This window comes from Copadichromis virginalis, linkage group LG23, assembly GCF_057382275.1.
Source record: "Copadichromis virginalis isolate Kocher_CV1m ecotype Utaka linkage group LG23, C_Virginalis_male_GT1.1, whole genome shotgun sequence".
Classification (NCBI taxonomy): Eukaryota; Metazoa; Chordata; class Actinopteri; order Cichliformes; family Cichlidae; genus Copadichromis; species Copadichromis virginalis.
The window spans coordinates 23,899,288-23,920,034 of record NC_140639.1 but is presented as its reverse complement, the minus strand read 5'-3'; the positions used below and the strand labels follow the sequence as shown (position 1 = coordinate 23,920,034).

At 42.6% G+C, this 20,747-nt stretch overlaps 1 protein-coding gene across 19 annotated transcripts in view; it reads right to left on the bottom strand.

The window, feature by feature from the left end:
- unc80 (unc-80 homolog (C. elegans)) overlaps positions 1-20,747 on the bottom strand; it is a 73,404-nt gene that overhangs the window by 20,894 nt on the left and 31,763 nt on the right. For 8 of the 19 annotated variants that reach the window (XM_085449615.1, XM_085449607.1, XM_085449609.1 and 5 more), the window contains 23 exons: positions 17,940-18,038; positions 17,504-17,712; positions 14,146-14,252; positions 13,859-14,012; positions 11,060-11,232; positions 10,755-10,967; positions 10,536-10,671; positions 9,685-9,818; positions 9,424-9,601; positions 9,104-9,343; positions 8,575-8,672; positions 8,288-8,491; positions 8,078-8,185; positions 6,841-6,979; positions 6,530-6,711; positions 5,463-5,594; positions 4,962-4,994; positions 4,057-4,243; positions 2,231-2,362; positions 2,009-2,152; positions 1,822-1,922; positions 1,649-1,735; positions 1,379-1,562 (listed from right to left, as the gene is read on the bottom strand). In XM_085449615.1, coding sequence (XP_085305741.1) covers positions 1,379-1,562; positions 1,649-1,735; positions 1,822-1,922; positions 2,009-2,152; positions 2,231-2,362; positions 4,057-4,243; positions 4,962-4,994; positions 5,463-5,594; positions 6,530-6,711; positions 6,841-6,979; positions 8,078-8,185; positions 8,288-8,491; positions 8,575-8,672; positions 9,104-9,343; positions 9,424-9,601; positions 9,685-9,818; positions 10,536-10,671; positions 10,755-10,967; positions 11,060-11,232; positions 13,859-14,012; positions 14,146-14,252; positions 17,504-17,712; positions 17,940-18,038 — 3,374 coding nt within the window. The remainder of the gene's footprint in view (positions 1-1,378; positions 1,563-1,648; positions 1,736-1,821; positions 1,923-2,008; positions 2,153-2,230; positions 2,363-4,056; positions 4,244-4,961; positions 4,995-5,462; positions 5,595-6,529; positions 6,712-6,840; positions 6,980-8,077; positions 8,186-8,287; positions 8,492-8,574; positions 8,673-9,103; positions 9,344-9,423; positions 9,602-9,684; positions 9,819-10,535; positions 10,672-10,754; positions 10,968-11,059; positions 11,233-13,858; positions 14,013-14,145; positions 14,253-17,503; positions 17,713-17,939; positions 18,039-20,747) is intronic. The other 11 variants (XM_085449612.1, XM_085449619.1, XM_085449608.1 and 8 more) reach the window with 10 other exon arrangements.

Genomic DNA, 20,747 nt, shown 5'->3' with positions numbered 1-20,747 from the left:
ATTCACTCGCACATTCACACCTAGTGGCAATTTGGATTATCCAATTAACCTATCCCCACAAGTTGCATGTCTTTGGACGGTGGGAGGAAGCCGGAGTACCCGGAGAGAACCCACGCAAACACGGGGAGAACATGCAAACTCCACACAGAAAGACCCCGGCCTGATGGTGGGATTGAACTCAGGACCTTCTTGCTGTGCGGCAACAGTGCTAACCACCGTGCCACCCCTTTTTTTTTTTCACCCATTCACACACACATTCACACACTGGTGATGGCAAGCTACATTGTAGCCACAACCACCCTGGGGCGCACTAACAGAGGCGAGGCTGCCAGACACTGGCGCCACCGGGCCCTCTGACCACCACCAGTAGGCAACGGGTGAAGTGTCTTGCCCAAGGACACAACGACCGAGACTGTCCAAGCCAGGGCTCGAACCGGCAACCTTCCGATTACAAGGCGAACTCCCAACTCTTGAGCCACAATCGCCCTCAATCGATTTCTGTTATTGAACATTAAAATTAAAACTACAACAAAAAGAGTGACCATAAGGGTCTTTCTCTGTCAGTATGAGACTTGTTTGAATAAAGCTAGAGACCAGAAACAGAAGTTTGCTTTTTGTCTTAGGAAACAATGCTTTTTATACTTTTACCTTTTATCTTTGTTTTGATTTAGAAATGCTGTTGGTATATAGCTGTGGAAATGCTCAAGTTGACTACCTTATCTCAGTGAATGAACCACTTCAGACTAGAAGTGAGAAAAAAGGAATCTAATGATGGATATCAGGGTTCATAATGTCCCTTTTGTTAAAAAAAACATGGTTGTGATGTGTGTTTAGTAACCTGTTGTCTTGTAAAATGGTTGGGTGTGCTTGGGAAAAGAAAGACACATCCTGATATTACCGGGGTTAAACTACACCTTGCTACATTTGGCTGTTCCCTTATCAGTGGGGGCATCACCACAGCGGGTAACTCTCCATGTTTTGTTTTTGCAGATTTTTTGCCAAATACAACCTCAAAGTGAATTGGTGTCTCCGGCTGGTGCTGAACCTGCAGCCTCTCATTTGCCAAGAACCCACTTCACTATGTGGCCACCCCAGTAAAAATGCAACTTAATATTAAATAACACGGTGCTGATCAGACATTGTGGGTATCTCAGCTGGTCTATCGGTCCTACCTTGGTCTGTTTTGCCAGATCGGTGGACGGTCTAAACAAAGATCAAATACAGAGGTGGCACCTGTGCATCAAACACCCTCTGCACCACAAAGTCATCGTTTATAAAGTGCTCCACAAACTGGAGCGTCAGAGCTAACTGGTGGATTCTGGTGGAGAATGGTTTTACAATACAAGCATTACTTATGTCTGCAGTATTTAGCACTCACCTGGCATCGATGCTGTGACCAGCAGTTTGACCTCACACTGCTCTTTCTTCATGGTCTGCTTCAGGTCTTTAAAGAAGAGCCCCTCCACGTAGCCGACCACCTCCCAGAGGAAGGTCAGCGTGGCCGAGATGGCGTCCATGCCCCATTCACAGGGAGTCCGCACAAAATACATGATCAGGCCCACCTTAAAGGAGGAGAAATTATGATGAGGAGAATAAACAGAACTGATGACAAATATAAAGGTACAGGTGAAGGTAGCTGGTGACCCACCAGGTAGTTAAAAAGGATGTGAGAGGTCTGGGCTGGCAGATCTCCAATGTTGAGCAGGAGCTTCCTAAGCATGTACATCAGCTCGTCCTGGTGCAAAAACCAAACAAATGGACAAACAATAAAAAACTCATTGCGAGTCTTTTTCCCACATCTGTCCGCAGGTGTTTGCCTACCTGTCTGTTGCTAACTGTCAGCTTTTCCAGGAAGTGGCGGAGAACGAGAGCTGGATCTTCAATGAGGCAGTTCCAGAGGATTTGCTGGGCAACAGCACTCACTGAGGAAACATTTTTGCATAAATAACCAAAAAAAAAATCACAAAAGTTTTGATGCAAATTCATTTTTTTGTGTAGTGACAGCTACCAGCCACGCCATCCTCTCTAACTTCGCCGTCTTCCATGAGGTGCACTATTGGTAGGACGGCAGCACAGATGCATGCTGGGAAGACAGCTTGAGGCGGCTGTAGCATGTGGTGAGTGGGTGTGTGTTCTGTTGTGTTTTCTTCATCTGGCAAAAAAAAAGAATTTGTAAAGAGCAAGTTTTATATAAAAAGTTTAAATTCATTTGTTTCTGACATTTTTCTACCTTCAGCACTGGCCAGCGAGCGGACAGACCATACAGAGCCCCGGCGGAAAGAGTAGTTCCTGTGGGAGTTGCTGGAGGCGCAGGATGGGCTGACAGACAGACGTCGTGATGCCAGGTTCACCACTTCTTCTGCTGGCGGGATCAATGCCAAACATAACCAGTAGAGGTACAGGGGGAAAAAACAACATGCTATCAGGGTAAAGAGCTATGCAGAGTCAAAACACTGTGTGCTAATGTGGCAACCTGCAGGGCTGAAATATGAATCCAGCAAGCAAGTGCCAAAGTCTGCAGTTCCTCTAATGAGCACATGAGGCTGAGTCCAAGTGTGAGTCAACCACTATAAGCACCCATGTTTAACATCTACACTTTACATACTTAAAGCATTAAAAAGCATGTTTACAGTATTGTGCAAAAAAATGCTTTTGGGCTCTGAGAATAGTTTTACCCTTCGTAAAAACACAGTTTTGACTTTACGAATCATCTTTACGAATGTAGCTTAGTAACCAAGCGTGCTCATGTTAGCACTCCCCCTTTCATCTAAATATGGTCACTTCTGGCTTTCAAAACTATTACGGCTGTATAAAAGGTGGAAAACGTGGATGTGGCCATCATTACATTACCCACTGGTTTTGGAGCTTAAATGTTAGTGTGTTATAGCCATATTGTTTTTCTTGGAGTGCTAACTTATCAGCTGCATCCCTAAACTGTATGGGTGCACTATGTCAACTCAGTATTTCACTCATCAAAACTGAAGCACAAACCATCAGGATGGTCTGTAGAAAGCTGAAGTATTACTCAGATAATCCATTAAAAATGCTCTAAAAGGCACTGAAAGCACACAAATCATAAAGAGGTTTAGTCTAATGGCTTGAAGTAGTGGACGAGACCTAGCAGCTGCCATCTACCTATATTGGACACCTGTCAGTTAACCATAGACAGTACAAATCATCAACTCAGCTTCTGGGTCAGAACAATAACACCAGTGTAGAAGTGCCTTAAACCTGCATTCTGTCTGAAGGCCGCCAGTCAGTGATAGCGGTGACGTGGGTTTTGCAGACACATGATCTAGAGGTTGGTCTCCAACCAGAAAATGCTGGGAAAACAATTGCTTAACCTTGAGTCACACAGGCCTACTTACCAGAGAGCAACCCCACTGGCAACCACTGGTTGCTAGGAAAAAATACGCAGTTGCAAACCGAAATACAAAGACTTCCTTGTGATTAATATGGTCGCTAACATATTGCTGCAGAATAACAATCTTTTATAGACTGTGCTTTCTGAGCTGTAGTAAAACTGAAAAGTCCAATGAAACCTGGAATGGAGGCTGTTCGCCTTCAAAGCAAAAGTTGTGCCCTTTAAAACATGTTGGTTGTAGTACTGAGGTACAGCTTTTACTTTGAAGGCAAACTTTATTCATTCGTCATTCGTTGTACTACTGCTCAGCTAGTAGTTAACAAGTACTTGCAGAGAAACATCAAAAACTACAGGCAACTGTGGCAACCAAAGCATTCACAAGGAGGTTTTAGGTGCAGCACCTTCTTTGAATTCGATTTCACATTTCTTTGCATTTCTTGAGTAATGTGCACATGACGTCACATTGCCAACCAGTTTTTAAGATGGAGAAAAGGGATAATCAATCCAAAAGGCTAACACAGTTTTTGCACCAGTCTGCAGAAAGCTTTTTAATGCTGTTAACACAAGAGGGTCGACTCTGTTTTGAAATAACTCTCATTTGGCCACTGGAGGAACTTCTGTGCTCGCTGTTTTCCACCTCTTGAGGTTTTTCTTGTATAAAACACAAGTGCTCATACGCCTGGCGGCCCCACCTTCCTCCTCTTGCTCGGGTGGAGGGCTGCATGTGGGTTCGTAGCAGGCCTCCTGAGCCACAGGGATGGCTGTGATGATGCTGGCCTCGCGGCCCAGACGCCGCTTCTCCTCCTCCTGCTGCAGGTTCTTGAGGATGTGCTCGGCTCGCTGGTGGGAGCGCGACACCGCCCGCGCAGAGAAGGATTTCTAAAAAGGAGGGGGCGAGGATCAAATAGCACAGAGGTAGAGCAGCGGGTGTAGAAATTGTAGGAGGTTCAGAATCGGGGGCAGGGGGCGGGGGGAATGCACAAATTAGCACTTTAAATCTTTCAGGAATGTGTGTGCACAGCTACAATAGGCTTCTGAGGAGCAACTGGACAACACATTAATACAGTAACTCTCCTCCAGCACACCGATCTCATGCTCTAAAATGCCGTCCTGAGCATTATGAAGCACGCTGCAGTGTAGACGTATAGAATAGGAGCAATTTCAATCACGATAAACAATAAATGTGTTCAGACTGGAAGATGGAGAATTTACTGTATCTTGTGCACAGTAATTGCCTCACAGCATTCGCACAAACAAATCTAAAACAGCCATGATATGAAAAACAAACACAGCAAAGTCATTCTCATCCAATGACCATGCATCAACAGCACGACACACACAACATGTCTGTATGCCCGATGCATGCTGTTATTTTCTCCTTAACAATCAAAGCATGTGCCGGAAGACTCTTTTTAAATATGTGGATTGTGTGTGTCCCTGATCAAGATGCAACTATCCAAGATGACCCATGAAACCGCCCCCCAGCTTCTGGTCCGTGATGAAAAACCTAAAAGGTCGCTTCCCCTTCTGTCTTTAATGGTCTGAGGTAACAAGATGCATCAGCAGCACAAACACCCGGACAGAAATACCAACTTACTATGGCATGGACTGACTGAATTAATGTGGGGTACTAAAAACAAAGACAGTCGATTAAATTATAGAACATGTGCTCGCTCATTAAAATCTCATATTTCTATTCATGCTTTATGAAAAAAAATATTTAAAAAAGACAAGAAATTAAAAGGAGGCACCAAGAAATCTGTGTTCACACATTTTTCTTATATTTGCAGATTTCTTGGTGCAGTTTTCCACATTAAACTTGCAGCAATAACAAATGTAATATTCAAAGCAGTAAGAGTGTGCATATCGTCTTTTGTTTTTTGGTGGATTGTGGAGTTAAGTGGGATTAAAAAAATAGTTAAATTATAAACTGGCCTATTTTTACAGGGTTCACAAGCTTAGGAAAACTCTCTCACTGAACTCCAGTGGTGTTTAAAAAACCTTCTCTGTCACTTTAATTAAAAAGATAAACTCTAAAAGCTGTTTCTGATAGTAATACAAGTAGATTTGTGCCTTTTAGAATAGGGCTCAAACTTACAGACTGGTCTTCGTTGATTGGATCCTGGACGCTGCCAGTGTTCTGGGGCACCCAGGGAGGGTCAAATATGGGGACACAGGGCATGCCCAGTATTGGAGAAGGGAGAGTGAAGTTAATGCTGGGTGGAGGGATCTGAAAGAGAAGTACACCAAATTTAGTAAACACAGCGAATGCCCTTCTGCGCTCTCTCTTTTGGGGACGCTAAAAATGCAAACAATCTATTCCAATTTGTTCATGTAAATGGAGAGTCCTCGTCACATTAAGGTTAAGTATGGGGTTCCACAGGGTTCTGTGCTAGGACCACTTCTGTTTACAGTATACATGCTTCCCTTAGGGAGTATCATCAGAAGGCATAACATACATTTTCATTGCTATGCAGATGACACCAAACTTCCTATCAATGAATCCAGATAACACATCCATAGTTAGCTAAACTACGAGAATGTCTTAAAGACTTTTAATCCTCTGCTTCTAAAGTTAGCTAAAACGGAGGTTACTGTACTCAGCCCTGAAAATATTAGAAATGTGGTATCTAACCAAATGTTTACTCTGGATGGCTTTACCGTGGCTTTACCTTGGAGTTGTTTATATGGATATGTGGATATGTTCTTCAGTGCACATTTTAAATAAACACACATGACTGCTTTCTTATATTTGCACATCATCTTAACATCCTGTCTCACGGTGATGCTGAAAAACTTGGACTACTGTAATTCATTATAAACAGGATGTCCTAAAAACTCCCTGAAAAGTCTTCAGTATATCTAAAACATTGCAGCAACAGTACTGACAGGGACTAGAATGAGAGAGCACATTTCTCTTATATATACTATAATCTCTGTCTTTCTTTCACATCATGTCTTTTATCCTGTCTTTGTCCCCTCACCCCCAACCAGTCACAGAAGACGGTCCTCTCCCTGAGCCTGGCTCGGCTGGAGGTTTTTTCCTCTTTAAAGGGAGATCTTCTTGGACATTGGTTGATTGGGTTATTACCTTAAAAATATAAAGGGTCTTGAGGTTTTAGTGATTTGGTGCTTTATAAATAAAACTGAACTCAACTGAACTACCTTAAAGATCTGCTGGGCTCCTTCCTCCATGCGAGGCCACACTTGGTAGCGAAAACGCCACAGAGTGTAAAACTTCAGGATGGAGTTAATGCGCTGGCAGGCCTCAGGGTGCTGGAACTCTGCCATCATCATTTCGGTCACTGCATCAGGGACCTTTACGGCGCACAGGAGAAACAAGGCAGCTGGAAGGGGGCAGATAAAAAGGGCAGGAAAGAAAAAGGTGAAACATGGTTGAGGGCAAAAAGCGTTCGTGAACCTTGAAGGGCACAGCGACCTAAGAGGGGACCACCACAGCTCAGTGATGAGCTCACCAGCAGCGGCTGCCATATGTTCATCCACACTGAGTAGGAGTTCCCAGGCTGCGGGCTGGATGTCTCCGTACATGTCGTCAGTCAAGATAGGAGCTGCTTTGATCAGCAGTGAAAGAGGAGCTGGTGACAAACTCATCACCTATGAGAAAACAAACATTTAAGATGAAAGTGCAAAGATGCAAAATGATCTATAATCTCTTTGCTAAGGTAGTAATAAGACACTTTATCTTTGACTTAACATCACCCACAGTGTATACAAACTGAAAAAGGTGCAAGCAGTCCTTTTCAGAGCTACAACACAATTAGAAAACTTTTATTTCCTTTTTTTGGACCCATTTTTTGCTTTCAGAACTGCATCAGTAGTTCATGCTGGAAGCATTTCTCACAGATTTTGACACATAACATCTGTTAAACCTCTGATAAACTGTTAAAACAACAGTTTAGCCATCATGCTGTTTTTGCCATGTTCTGATCCTACCATCTGAACGTTGCATGAAAAATCAAGACTCACTGGACCTGTCAACATTTTTTCCAGTCTTCTATTGCCCAAATCTTGGTAGCTTTTATGAATTATAGCCTCGGTTTTCCTGTTCTTATTTCACAGGAATGGCACCCGGTGTGGTCTTCTGCTGGTGCTTCTGTATAGCTCGCAGGCAATTTCTGTGCCACTTGTAGTATATTTTACAATTCTGCAAAATGTATTTTGGCAGCAGTTTCCGAAATACTCAGACCAACCACTGTGTCACATTCAAAGTCACTTAAATCACTTTTCACCTCAACTCTGATGCTTTGTTTTAACTTCAGTAGGTTGTCTTCACCACAACTACAGAACTAAATGATTTGAATTGCTGCCATATGATTGGCTGATGTGATATTTGCTTTAGAAAGCAGTTGCTTGAACAGATATTACACCTTTGTAAAATCATTAATAGAAATCTCTAGGCCAGACAGGCAGACGTTCCTCTAATGGCCAGACTCCCATGTTAAATAAACAACTTTGCATGATCAACCACACTTGCAGCCTGATCCAAAAATGATTGTCTGTATGAGTAGCTTCTTTCTGCACAACTGTTTTTTCTTTTTAAAATTCATTAATCTCAATGCTGGTTAAAGCTTAAAGCTGGGGTGCGGTCTCCTTTATTGACAGCACGGGCAGCTCTGATTCCAGTCTGAGAATGTGGTGCACATCAGGTAGGATGTAATAATTATAAAAATAACAAGAAAAACAGAAATTCACCTGATTGCGGATGTACTTGAGCATGCCTGTATCCTTCTTCCCTTCTGTGTTGGAGTCAGTGGGTCTTCTCTTCATGGACGGGGTCCTCAGACAAGACTTGTCTGAACACTGATGGGAAATAGTACTTTAGAAAGTGGCGAAGATTTAAAAAAACTAACAAAACACACATATTTAGGTTATTCATCCAGAAAAACAGCCTGTCAATTCCACCTCTTTGTTTTTCTTCACACGTCCTCCGATGTTACCAGAGGAGGCGCTGTCCTCCCTCAGGCTGTCCACCGTCTCCCCGTACACGAGCTTGATGGCACGGACCAGACGGGCGCAGGAGCGGCTGTGGTGTTGGTAGCAGCGTGGGTGGCAGAAGTCTATGTGGGTACAGATGAAACTCTGCTGGTTGCACAGCAGGATCATAATCTGTGCCGAGAGAGAGCAGAGAGGAGGTCAGTATGCGGGAAAGTACACACAGCTTTCCTCCCCGCATGTACCGACAGACTTACGTGAAGCCAGGACATGTTGCGGTGGTAGTTGTCCTCCGTTCCTCCTGAGCTCTGACCTTCTGGCTCGATGCTGGGTTCACTGGTGCTGAAGGGACTGCCTGCAATGTTAAACAAGAACAAACAACCCCATACAGGACGCTGATAATTGTCCACTTATTTCACGATGGAGAACAGTTTCTTTTCCCTGTGCAGAATACTTATAGTGTTCTTTTCACTCTCTAACAGGATCTGGCAAAAACAATACTGCAAAAGTAAACTAATGTTAACATACACTGTAAATAAGTCTTTAACTTAACACATTTTTCCCTATATATTTTACAGAATTTTCCTGTTATTTTAAAGTACATGAAATACCAATGATATGAGAAAAAATAGACTGTTAATTGGCAGGTCTGATGTAAAATAACATGAAAAACCTGTAACTGTGTTTTACAGTTTTTATTTTTTACAGTGTACTGTCATTTCCTTTGAATATTACACAATAATAAATGAAATTATGTTCTTTCCAGGAGTTTCAGTTACATCATACCGATGTCAGTAACTGTGTCCCTGCTCTGCGTTTGTGACAGCAGGCCTTCTTCGTTCTCAGACTCAGAGTCCTGCCGAGACAGCTTGGTGCTCTTCAGACTCCCCGCTCTGCGTATCGAAGACAGCGAGCCAACCTTCTTCACACGAAAACTGCGGGCTCCTTTGATCTGAAGCAGGCGCGAGCCTCCGATACGAATCTTCCGCACTGGTGCTGGAGAGCAGGGGAGTGGGGAGAGATTGTCTACAATCAACAATGAGCAGTGAGTAAATACGGAGCGGTAATCGGCTGCATTAACCAATCTGGATGACACCGAGTCTCACCCTGAGCCTCCTGGGTCTTCTTATCATCGCAGGTGGTGTCAGACTTCAGAGTGTGGCTGCTGCTGTTGAGGGAATCGTGCCCGTCTTCGTCGTCGAGGATGCCCGCAAAGCTGATCTTCCTCTCGTAGCGATGGCGGCCGAGCTCTGGGTCCAGACGCAGGCGGCAGCTGTCCAGATCCTGCAGACAAAATAAGTAGAAATCAAATTCTCATCGCTATTCACATCAGATTTACCTTTTTGGATTTTGATTTCACTACTGACCACAAGCGGTTCGGTGCGCGGTCGTGGTAAGCAGGGGAAGGTCTCTCGCAGGAAAGTGGTGATCTCCAACAACAGCTGGCAAGCGGCCATCTTCAGTGCGAAGGGGCAGCCACATTTTGTAGGATTGACCGTGTCTTTGGAGTCAGAACAGATAAGATAAAATATCTAAATGTGGCTAGAACATCTTTTTTGTTCTGACAACCTAAAAGTTGTAGAAACTAAATTTTAATTTAAGATTTTTTTTTCAAAGTACACACAATAAAACGCACAATACTGTGATCTTATTACTTTCATGCAGCATGTTTTTAAGTGTGACATCAACAGCTTGGCAAGTGCAGACTTTTTATTTTCCAATTTGAGTGGACGTTCATGCGAAATCATCTTCTTCTGATTAATTCAACACCACACAAATGCACAATAAGGTGCACCTGATGATCTAAAGCTGCAAATGGACCATTATGAGGTAAATATTTTTAATGATGATACAAGTTATCATTAAAAAAACCTAATTTATTTAACATCCTATTGTCCAATCCCTTACATAGGGAAACGGATGAAAATGTAGAATTCAAGTCATGAGAAAACAAATGAATGAGAGTAATGGTTTGAGTTTTTATGTGCTTCTTATTTGGAGGACTGCATTGGTTTGCAGGCCTCAGCAATGTGATTTCTGCCATGCAGTAGCTGACACCACTCAGACAAGCTAAAACAGCAGCAAGGCCTTTTTGGGTCACCACGTCTCATGAGACGCTACATCTGTGTTATATCTGCACAGTACGATAGAGACGATCTGGCCGAGTGGAAACCTGTAAATAGAAGAAAAACAAGTAACAGACACTGTTTTGACTCACTGTCATCTAAATAGTCTTCTTCCTCGTCTTCTTTCCTCATCCTGCGTTTGGTCTCTTCATCGTAAATATAACCCAGGATGTTGGCGGGGCTCTCACTGTCCGAGTGGCAGAGTTCGCTGAGCCTCGTGCCAATCGCCTGAGCAGATTTAACACGTTTACAGTTAATGAAGCCTTTTTATAAACTGTAACCATAAACAATCTTCGACACATTTAACTCACGTCTCCCCACTGGCAGAAATGCTTGGCAGCGTTCCACTGGAGCTTCTGGTTTCTTTTATTGCCCACAATAGGCGATCGGCCCCTGGACAGCCCTCTCTTGGTGATGTTTACGTGGTGGCCCTTCATCCATTCGGGCCAGTTGCCACGATTACACCGGTGGACAAATCTGGCACATTCCAAGAAAAGGGAGGCCCTGGCCACAACTGGGGCTTCCTAGAAGAACAGAGAAATAAATAGGTGATAGCCTTTGAAAGCTAACAGCGACATCTTTACTCTTTCATTATTTTCTCCAAAGTGAAACGCACGAGGTCCAGAGCAGCGGCGAGGATGGAGGCATCTGGTATGGTTCCTGGCTCGCAGCAGTTCAGGAGAAACTGGAAGCGTTTCATACCCTGTCGGATGGCGCCCAGATTCACTACATTCTTGTTCTTCATGGCCTCCTGGCTGGCTGCGAGACGCTCCTGGAAACCGTGAGGTCCTGAAGGACACCGTGAGGACCACAAGGGAAGAGGTATAACAAAAGCCGTTTGAAGAAGAGTTCTCGTTATAGACTCGCTTGTTTGCACAATAAAGGTTAGACATAGAAATTGCATGAAGCAACATCACCATCCAGGACATTTAACAAATAGCACTGAGCTGACAGATGAAGCTGAGTGAGAGATGACACACAGCCATCGGCAGGGGTTACACCTGAATTTTCAATCGTATAAGAATAGTCACAAAAAACAAGATGAATTTAAGGGCCAAAGATATTTTCAGGCACTTTTCTCCGGCATCTTTCTAAAAGGACCTACAAATCTCATTGAAATGTCAGGCGTAACCACAGCCGCACAGAGGAAAGCTGTATGTGGCCCATTGTGTTTAATCACTAACACTCCAGCACTGGAAATACCACCAGACATCACCACAGAAGAGACGGAGAGAGCACTGACAGCGTCATGCTTGACGTAGCACAGAGACACGCTCCACAGCAGAAAGATGGTTTCATAGACATGAGTTGTTGTGAGACACCGCCCGTCCTCTTTTTTCACCTTTGGGTGAAAACGCAGAGGAGAGGAACCAATGCTGGACAGAACAGGACGTGCACAGTTGGAGAGAAGGGAATGTAGACCTATCGGGATAAATGAAATGCTTTAAATTTCTTATTATTATAGAGCTAAAACTGTCTTTGGAAGTAAGAAGTTTGGTTTCAGCACATATAAATGTCTGGCTTTAGGGTTTTTGTGGCAAATCACAGGCACAACTTTTCACAGCTTTTGCTCAGACATTGTTTAGAAATCTACAGAAATACTCAATGTCATGAGTAGACATATATCCAAATGAATGTAATTATAATATTTATTTTAAGCTAGTTGCTAGCTATATTGTATTTTATTTTACTGAGATACCATTTTTTACAATGTGTTAGAGTATTGTGAAAAAAGTCTTGAGTCATCCCTCGTTTCTTTATGTCTTGCTAGGAAAATGGGAAATAAATGAAGTGATTTATTGGAACTTTTAAAGGAAGGACATTCAGAGCTCTTCTCTGGATGTTGGTCGGTCCGGGTTCTGGACCATGATCCAAGACGTTTCACTGTGTGTTTTTCTATTCAGGTATTAGTGTTGCTGCATTGGTAGCGTGCTTGGAATCATTGTCATGCTTAAAAATTGTCTTTTGTCAGGTTTTTAATGAATTTTTTCTTAGTTTTTAGTTATATATTTATCTGCTGTAGATTTTTCATCCATTTGTCCAGTTTCCTCAATTTTTTTAAGGACACACTGCACACCATGCTGAGATATGTAATGTTTTCAGCTAATAGCTCTTTGGGAATCACCTTGTTGGTACAAAAATACTATTTTAAGCCTGTCAAACTTTGCTCTGGCATTTTCAAAGATTCAACTTGTTTCCGTTTGTACATGGGACAAATTACATATTTTGGGACAGGCTGTTAGTAACAAAGTGACTAAAGATACAATTTAAAATTGGTTCTTTGCTAAATTGTCTATTATATGTAGACACAACACTGGTTTATCCCTTGAGCTAGGTTTCTTTTTTATACTTGAATGATTCATCACATCTGTGTGGTCAGTGTTAAGTGTCTTAACAAACAAAAACATTCCTGTGAAAATGATCAGGTATAAGGACTGGACTGAACATGAGCGAAAAGCAGCCAATGTCCAAAGAAACAATTTGAAAAACCTTCAGAGACCCTGGAGACCTATTGCTTTAATAGTCTGGCTACTTGGAAGCAAAATATAAAAGAAATAAAGGATGACTCAAGACGTTTGCATAAAGCTACATATTAGTTGTGTTTAAGGTAATTTTTCCATGCTGTAAAGGAACAAAGAAATCTCTTAGCTGTTGGATAGTCTGATGTTTTTTGTTTATAGCAATTACAAAAATGACTTTCAAAGGGCTGTTCAAGCAATCAAAAAGTGTTAATTCACTAGCATGAAAAAGTAGAGGCAGCAAAGGCATCCTGAACTGTAGTCAGTAGTATAGGGGGAAATGAGGCCAGTGATTCATATCATGTAACTCTAGAGAACTTTTGGCTGATCTTTTTGGCATATGCCTTTGACTCATCAACAGTACAAAAGAGAGACACAAGTACCTTCAGGGTGTGAAAAGCAGAGCCGGTGTGAAAACTCTATAAGCCTGCATTCTTTTAAGGGGGCGATCCTTACAGCTACAGAAAGATTAAGTGTCCTATAGAAGCAGCTGTCTGCCTCTGACCTCGGTAAACGTCGCCAAGTTTATCAGTGATAAAATAGTGAGAAAATAAAACATCGAGTCCATTTCCCCTTCCCCTGTTGTTTTATATTAGCTTTAGTTTTGGGGAGGTTTTTTGGCAGGCCTTCCAGAAAATGATCACTTTGAATTGACACTGATGGGTTGAAAATTCACCCATCTGGATTAAAAGAGCGTAGCAGGCAGCTATCTGGCGAGGCTGACATGGAGAATGGTGGACGGCAGCACTGTCAAAAGACCACGACTTGCGAGGCCAAACAAAACACGACACCACCAGCGACAAACAGAGGCGAGGACAGAAGAAGAGAGGAACAGACAAAGAACGATGGGGGCATGGGGTGGGCGAGGGGGGCACCCCAGGGTGGGGGGGGTCTACCATCTTTCTCTTCTGTGTGGTGAAGCTTGGATGGATTCCTCCTGCCAGACCTCCATTTACCGAGCCGCTTGAAGAAATTCTCCTCCTCGTCCCTGCCGTACTCCGGCCCTACAGCGCCACCTTCAGATAGCTTCACTGCACTAGTGAACTTCACCTAAACACACATAAACACATCCGCGCATATCAGCTGGCAACGTAGACCAAATCAAACCTCTGTTTGCTCAAAAGGACGGCTGATTAGAAAAGCTGCGACACACTATGGTGGCTTTCAGTGGCGGCGAGCTGACCTTTGAACTCTGACGTATGAAGGAGAGTCGATCCACCGAGCTGATATCCAGCAAGTCCTCGACGCCGTCAGTCAGTCCAGAGAGAGAGGAGCGCTTCAACCAGTTCCCTGAAAACACACAAATAAAAAAACACTGACATGAACATCATCATGTATGGTAATAAAGAGGTAAATCTATAAATCGGGTAACTACACTGGGATTATGTATGCATGCACACCAATGGGTAGAACAGGGAACGATGCAAGGGCATTCACTCAATGTTACTGCACAGACACACACATTCAGGGTGTATAAAGATTCACAGAGATTCACAAAGATTCACAGAGTCATTCAAAGAAGTTACAGAAGAAGGACACTGAAACTAAACTGACCTTCCTGCTTGCTTTTAGCTGTGTTTGCAAATGCCCTTTTATGATATGTTCAAAGAAGGAGGTGCCATGTGAATATGGTATATAGACAATTTTCATAATAAATAGAAGGGAAGTATAATTACTACGCTACCCATAACTAAATGAAAACCTACAAACACTTATAAATAGCCAATACTGCACTAGGGAGGAAATTTGCAAATAAAAGCTTAAAACTAAACCAATTATCTCTGCTAAGCTAAAGTTAGGGTCTGGTTGTGTTTTATATTTTTATTTAATCAGCCAATCACATTTCAGCAATTTAGTGGATTTACCATTTATGTAACTTCAAATGTGGCATGGTTGTTGGTGTCAGATGGGCTCTTCTGAGGTTTTCAGAAACAGCCAATCTGCTGGGATTTACAGAGAATGGTCTGGAATGGTCTCAGCAGTGCATTGGGTGAAATCGTCTTATTGATTCAGAGGTCAGAGGTGAATGTGACCAGACTGCTTCTAGCTGATAGGAAGGCAACAGCAACTTAACTGAAAAAACTTGTTACAACTACTGTATGCAGATGAGCATCTCAACTGTAGCAGAAGACCACACCTGGTGCCACTCCTGCCAGCTGAGAACAGGAAACTGAAGCTACCATTTACTGGCTCAACAAAATTGGACAATAGAAAATTGGAAAAATGATTCTTGGTCTGGTGAGTCACAATTTCTGCTGCAACATTTGGACAGCTGGGTCAGAATTTGGTGTAAACAGCATGAAATAATGCCTTGTATGAATGGTTCAGACTGATGACAGTGGTGTAAGCATCTGGGGGGAATTTTATTTGCACACCTTGGCCTCCTTTGTACCAACTGAGCAACATTTAAACACCAAAGTGTTAGGGTTAGTGTTGAACACAGTGTACCCATCTTCTGATGGCATCTTCTAGCAGGATAACACACCATGTCCGAAAGCTCAAATTATCTCAAACATCTCAAACTATAATGATGCGTTGATTTAACCTTTTTTTCATGCTCACATATTGTTATATAAGAATGAATTTCAAATATTACAGACCTCAAACAGTATGAAAAAAATTGTTATGCTCTGTCCTATCTCTGGTAGGTGTAGCTTGAGTTGTGTTGGTATATTGTTTTGGTTAATTTAAGCTAGAAACAGCCTGCTTGATCTTAAGTAGGGGAGACCAGTGAACATCTCATTTCTACCTGTGTAAATAAGTTTAATTGCACATTTAATATATATACATATTTTTATATATTTATATCTTAAGATAAGAAAAAGAAGTGCAATTTCAATGTCTCAGTTTTTCTACGTGATAAACAAATACTGTTGTAGTAAATCAAAGAAAATTGACAGCATGACTTTGTGGGTTTAAATTGTAAGAAATAAAGTGTGTGTTAGGATGCCTGGGTTGTTGACCCAGGGTTTTTGAGTTTATTATATTATTTATACTTTCTAGTCTTTGGTTTCTTTGAGTTCTGTCTTATGGTTTATGTCTCTGTCTTCTTTAGTTGCTCTGTCTCCCCTATCACCTGTATCCCCTTGTCTAGTTCGCGTCTCTGTGTATCCTTAGTTCCTATATCCCCGTGTACAGTCAGTGTTTGTGTCTGCCCTGGTCCCACGTCTCTGTTCCCTCTGTGGTGCCTGCATGTGAGTCTGTGTTATGTGTTTCCTGTTTTACTTTGAAGGTCTCTGTCTTATCTCAGTGTGTTCAGTTTACGCTTCCTTTTGTCTCGTCAGTTCTGATTTGCCCCAGCTGCGTTTCCCTCCTGTTATTCATTCCCTGATTGCTCCCTCTTTGTATTTAAGCCCTGTGTTTCTCTGTGTCCGTGTCGTGATCTACCGTTTATTTTGCTGTGTGTTTTGTCAATCCGCCGGTTTAAGTTTATTTAGATTTTTTCCAGTTATGTTATGTTTGAGTTCAGCATTAAAGCTATTTCAATTTACGTTTGTCTCTGGAGTCTGCACCTTGGGTCCTATCCCTGTCCGCACACAGCCCACACCTAACAGTGTGAAATTACAGCTCATTGTTCAGACTGTGCTGTAATTAAACAGAATTTCTTTTTTGTTTCATTGTTAAAAATATAAAAATAAAAAAAGAGATTTCTAAAGCAAATAGTAAAAAAAAACAGGAACTTTCCATCATTTATTTTTTTAATCTACAAGTTAGTTACTTTGGTATAGCATGAATGAAGTTATTATCAGTAAAAATAAAGCTGTAAAACTTATGACAATACAGTTAAAAGTCCAAAATCTACGCCATCCCTCACGTTTTCCAAAGCCGTCCAATGAGGCTGGATTAAAGTGTTTGCTGAGCTGATTCTGGCCCCTGGGCCTTATGTTGCAAAAATACAAACTTAGTCTATCATCACCCTACACATGATCCCTAGGTTTTAATTTTCTTCATTTAAGGGTGAAGCTTATTTGCTTCCCTAGAGCAACGCGTGCTAAATAAGCATGTACTCTCTTCATTTAAATCAGTTTTTTTTCCACAGGTCTGCAAACATGCTAGGGGGTTGGGATGATCAACACAACACAGACATGGTACGGATACAGTATGAAGATGGTTCCACATCGACATACGTAGGACAGAGAGAGTGAGCGGTAGGCGAACAGTCCTGCGGCATGCTATGGCACAAAAAGGAGCACAAAACAGACCAAAGAGATGAAGTGACTTGGCCTCGGGGCAGGCAGTGCCACAATGTTGAACACATAAAACACATTATGTTAGAGGGGATTTCAAAGTAAGAGCAAATGCAATGAGATATGGTTGTTGAAATGTATACCGCTGCTCAATAAAAGGATGATTTGTAAGTCTCCATAAGCACACATAGCCTTAGGCTGCCTAATCTTTTAGAGAAATCCTATTTTCGAGCTAGTGCATATTTTCTAGTGCATTCTCGTCACTTACTAGGAGGCAAAAGCTCACTGTAGTTTTAAGACTTTTATTTTGAACCTACCCAGGGACTTCCTTGGGTAAGAAGAGGCTGCTCTTACCGATAGGCAGCTTCAACTTCTTGCGAAGCGAAATGCGACGGGATCTGGATCGTGAGCGGCGGTCGGTGGTGGTGCCAGAGTGTGCGGTGGTGCACTCTGAGGTGTCTTGTTCCGACTGGCTGCTGGTGTCACTGGCGGCGCTCTGCGACTTGAACATCTTCCTCCAAAAATCCTTCCTGCCCAGCAGAGCACCCGGGATCTGTTCTTCACTAGAAGCAGAGAGAGGAGGAGAGGAAAGGTAAGCACAAGGATAAAACATTTCCCACAAAACACTTTTTACTTCTTTTTTATTTTACAGGATGTTTTGGTATAAACTGAATGTTTATCAGAGGGTTAAGAAGGAGCAACAGGAAGAGCTTTTTCTACTTTGAGCAGAGAAATGGCAACTGAGCTCGACGGAGATGGTGCTTTATGGAGAGGTGAGGCGGACACTCACTGTTCGGGTGTCTGGGGGGGTCTACTGGAGATGTAGCTGCGACACTCGTCTGCAGTACTGGACACCTGACCCTTCTCCCCGGACACACCCGCCTCTGACCTGCGCGCACACACACACCCCAACACACAGACATAGCGCTCAGGCCACCTGATTCAAGGCTCCATTCTGACCTGTAATTTAGGCATCGCACTACTTTAATCTCCACTGAACTGATGTCTTTTACATATTTTATTTCATATGAACTGTTAAAAAATTAAAGGAACACATTTTATTCAGAGTATAGCATCCAGTCGGTCAAACTTGTAGGATCTGGTCAATTTAGTAGCACGGTGTCACTACTCATTTAGTGTCAAACTAAATGACCAGACCTGGAACCTATACATGTTGCACAGGTAGTCCAAATCCGTCAGGGGACCACATCAATATGTGCCATTGGCTGAAGGTTTGCTGTGTATCCAGCAGAGTTTAAGAGCATGGAGGAGATTCCAGCAGACAGGCAGTTACTCTAGGAGAGCTGAACAGGGCCATAGAAGGCCCTTAACTCAGTAACTGCTCCTGCCATAGCCCTTCAAAATGATCACCAGCAGGCCACTGATGTGAATGTTTCTGACCAAACAATCAGAAAAGACTTCATGAGGGTGGCCTGAAGGCCTAACATCCTCTACTGGCCCTATACTCATTGCCTGGCACAGTGGAGCCCGATTGGCATTTGCCATAGAATACTAGAATTGGCAGGTCCACCACTGTTGCCCTGTGATTTTCACAGATGAGATGATTGAACTCATGTGACAGATGTGAAAGGGTTGTTATGCTGCCTGTAACATCGTTCAGCATAACCAGTTTGTTTCTGGGTCAGTGGTGGTCTGGGGAGGCATACCCATACACAGATCTCTCTAGGCCAGGGGTGTCAAACTCCAGGCCTCGAGGGCCGGTGTCTTGCAGGTTTTAGATATCACCCTTGGTCAACTAGTCAAATGATTAGTTCATTACCAGGCCTCTGGAGAACTTCAAGACATGTTGAGGAGGTAATTTAGCCATTTAAATCAGCTGTGTTGGATCAAAGACACATCTAAAACCTGCAGGACACCGGCCCTCGAGGCCTGGAGTTCGACACCCCTGCTCTAGGCAGTGACACCCTGACTGCCATTAGGTGTCAGGATGAAGTAAATGGACCAACTGTCAGATCCTACGGTGGTGCAGTAGGTTCTGAGTCCCTCCTAGTGCTCAACAATACCCGGCCTCATGTGGGAAGAGTATAAAGGCAGTTCCTGGAGAATGAAAGAATTGATACCATTTGTGTTTAGGCTATAAGGTTTCGGTAAAACAGATTAGCTTGCTGTATAATTTCTAGGTTTAATTTTCATTTACATCAAATGATGTAGCCTCCTTAAGTTTCTAACACATTACCCAACCAGTCCACATCAATATAAACATCCAGAATAATTTTTCCCTATTTAGATCTGATGAGTTTTCAAGGTGTTCCTTTAATTTTTTTAGCAGTGTATTTTACTTAAACTTCTTCCAACCAGTGCCTTCTAACCGTACCTTATATATAAAAGACAGACAAGCCTCAAAAATGCATTCTTTCTAATGGCCAGCAGGGGATCAAAAAGAAGTCAGATTGGACACAAGTCTATGAGAAAATAACCCTCCTTCTCTCTTGATCCAAGACCTCAGTAACTACCTTTCTGATGAGTTTATGATGAGGTCTCATTTACTAGCTTGAAGTTTATTGTGTACAGTGGGCCCTCACTATAACGTGGTTCACCTTTTGTGGCCTCGCTGTTTTGTGGATTTTTTTTTTTTTTTAACAGCGCATTGTGTTCTGCGTCCTGATTGGCTGTAGACCAATCAGAGTACAGAATGCGTTCAGCTTATCAAATTTACACAAATCTTCGATTGTTAGCAGTGTGACTCTGAAGTGCTGTACTGTATGTTTGTACGTTTTCTCCCCAACAAACACAACAATGTCGATGAAACGTTTTGCACCTTCAAAGGCAACCGCGGGTGCCTTGGTTTCATTCCATAATACTGGACTTATTTTTCTACGAAGGTTTGAACTTCGAGAGTGTTTAAACAAGAGAGAAAAGTGTGAAAATGTTCGTGCCTTTCTGAGAAAAGCGTATAAAGTATGCAGTGAGGGGTTTTACAGCCTTGAAACATCTATAAGAATTGTAAAAAATAAAGTTGGCTATTTTGCGTATTTCACCTATCGCAGGTTATTTTTAGAATGTAACTCCCTCGATAAACGAGGGACCACTGTATCATTACGATGGTCATTTAATAAACGGGGTCACAATTAGAGTGAAATAGATGATACAAGAAGACACCATATGTGTCTGGGTTTGTAAACGAGATCCAGCCCTTGGTTTTGAGGTCCAGTTTAAAAAACAAACAAAAAACAAAGACGGCAACAGTGAAGCTTCAAAACAAAAATCAGTACGATTGTGGTGGCTGTGTCCATCTTTTATATATAGTCCATGAGTCTAAGTAGAAACGGAGTGGTACAGATACAAAGAGTCAGCTGTCTCTGCAACTGTAAGTCTATGCTTTCTATATGGGCACCGCTTCACAGCCAGCAGTCATGTGACTTTGTAGCCTCAAACGTGGAAATAAAATAAGTCAGAGGTAGTTTATTCTCTTCAGTGCCATGGCATGCGGTGGCGGCTGTCAGATAAAGCAGCAAACACAGCTGAGCTGCCTCCTGGCAGGGCTACCCAGAGCGCTAACAGCCACATTATTTTGGAAATAAGAACATCAAATCAGTCACTCAAGCAAAAAAACAAACAGATGCAGACAGGACAAAAA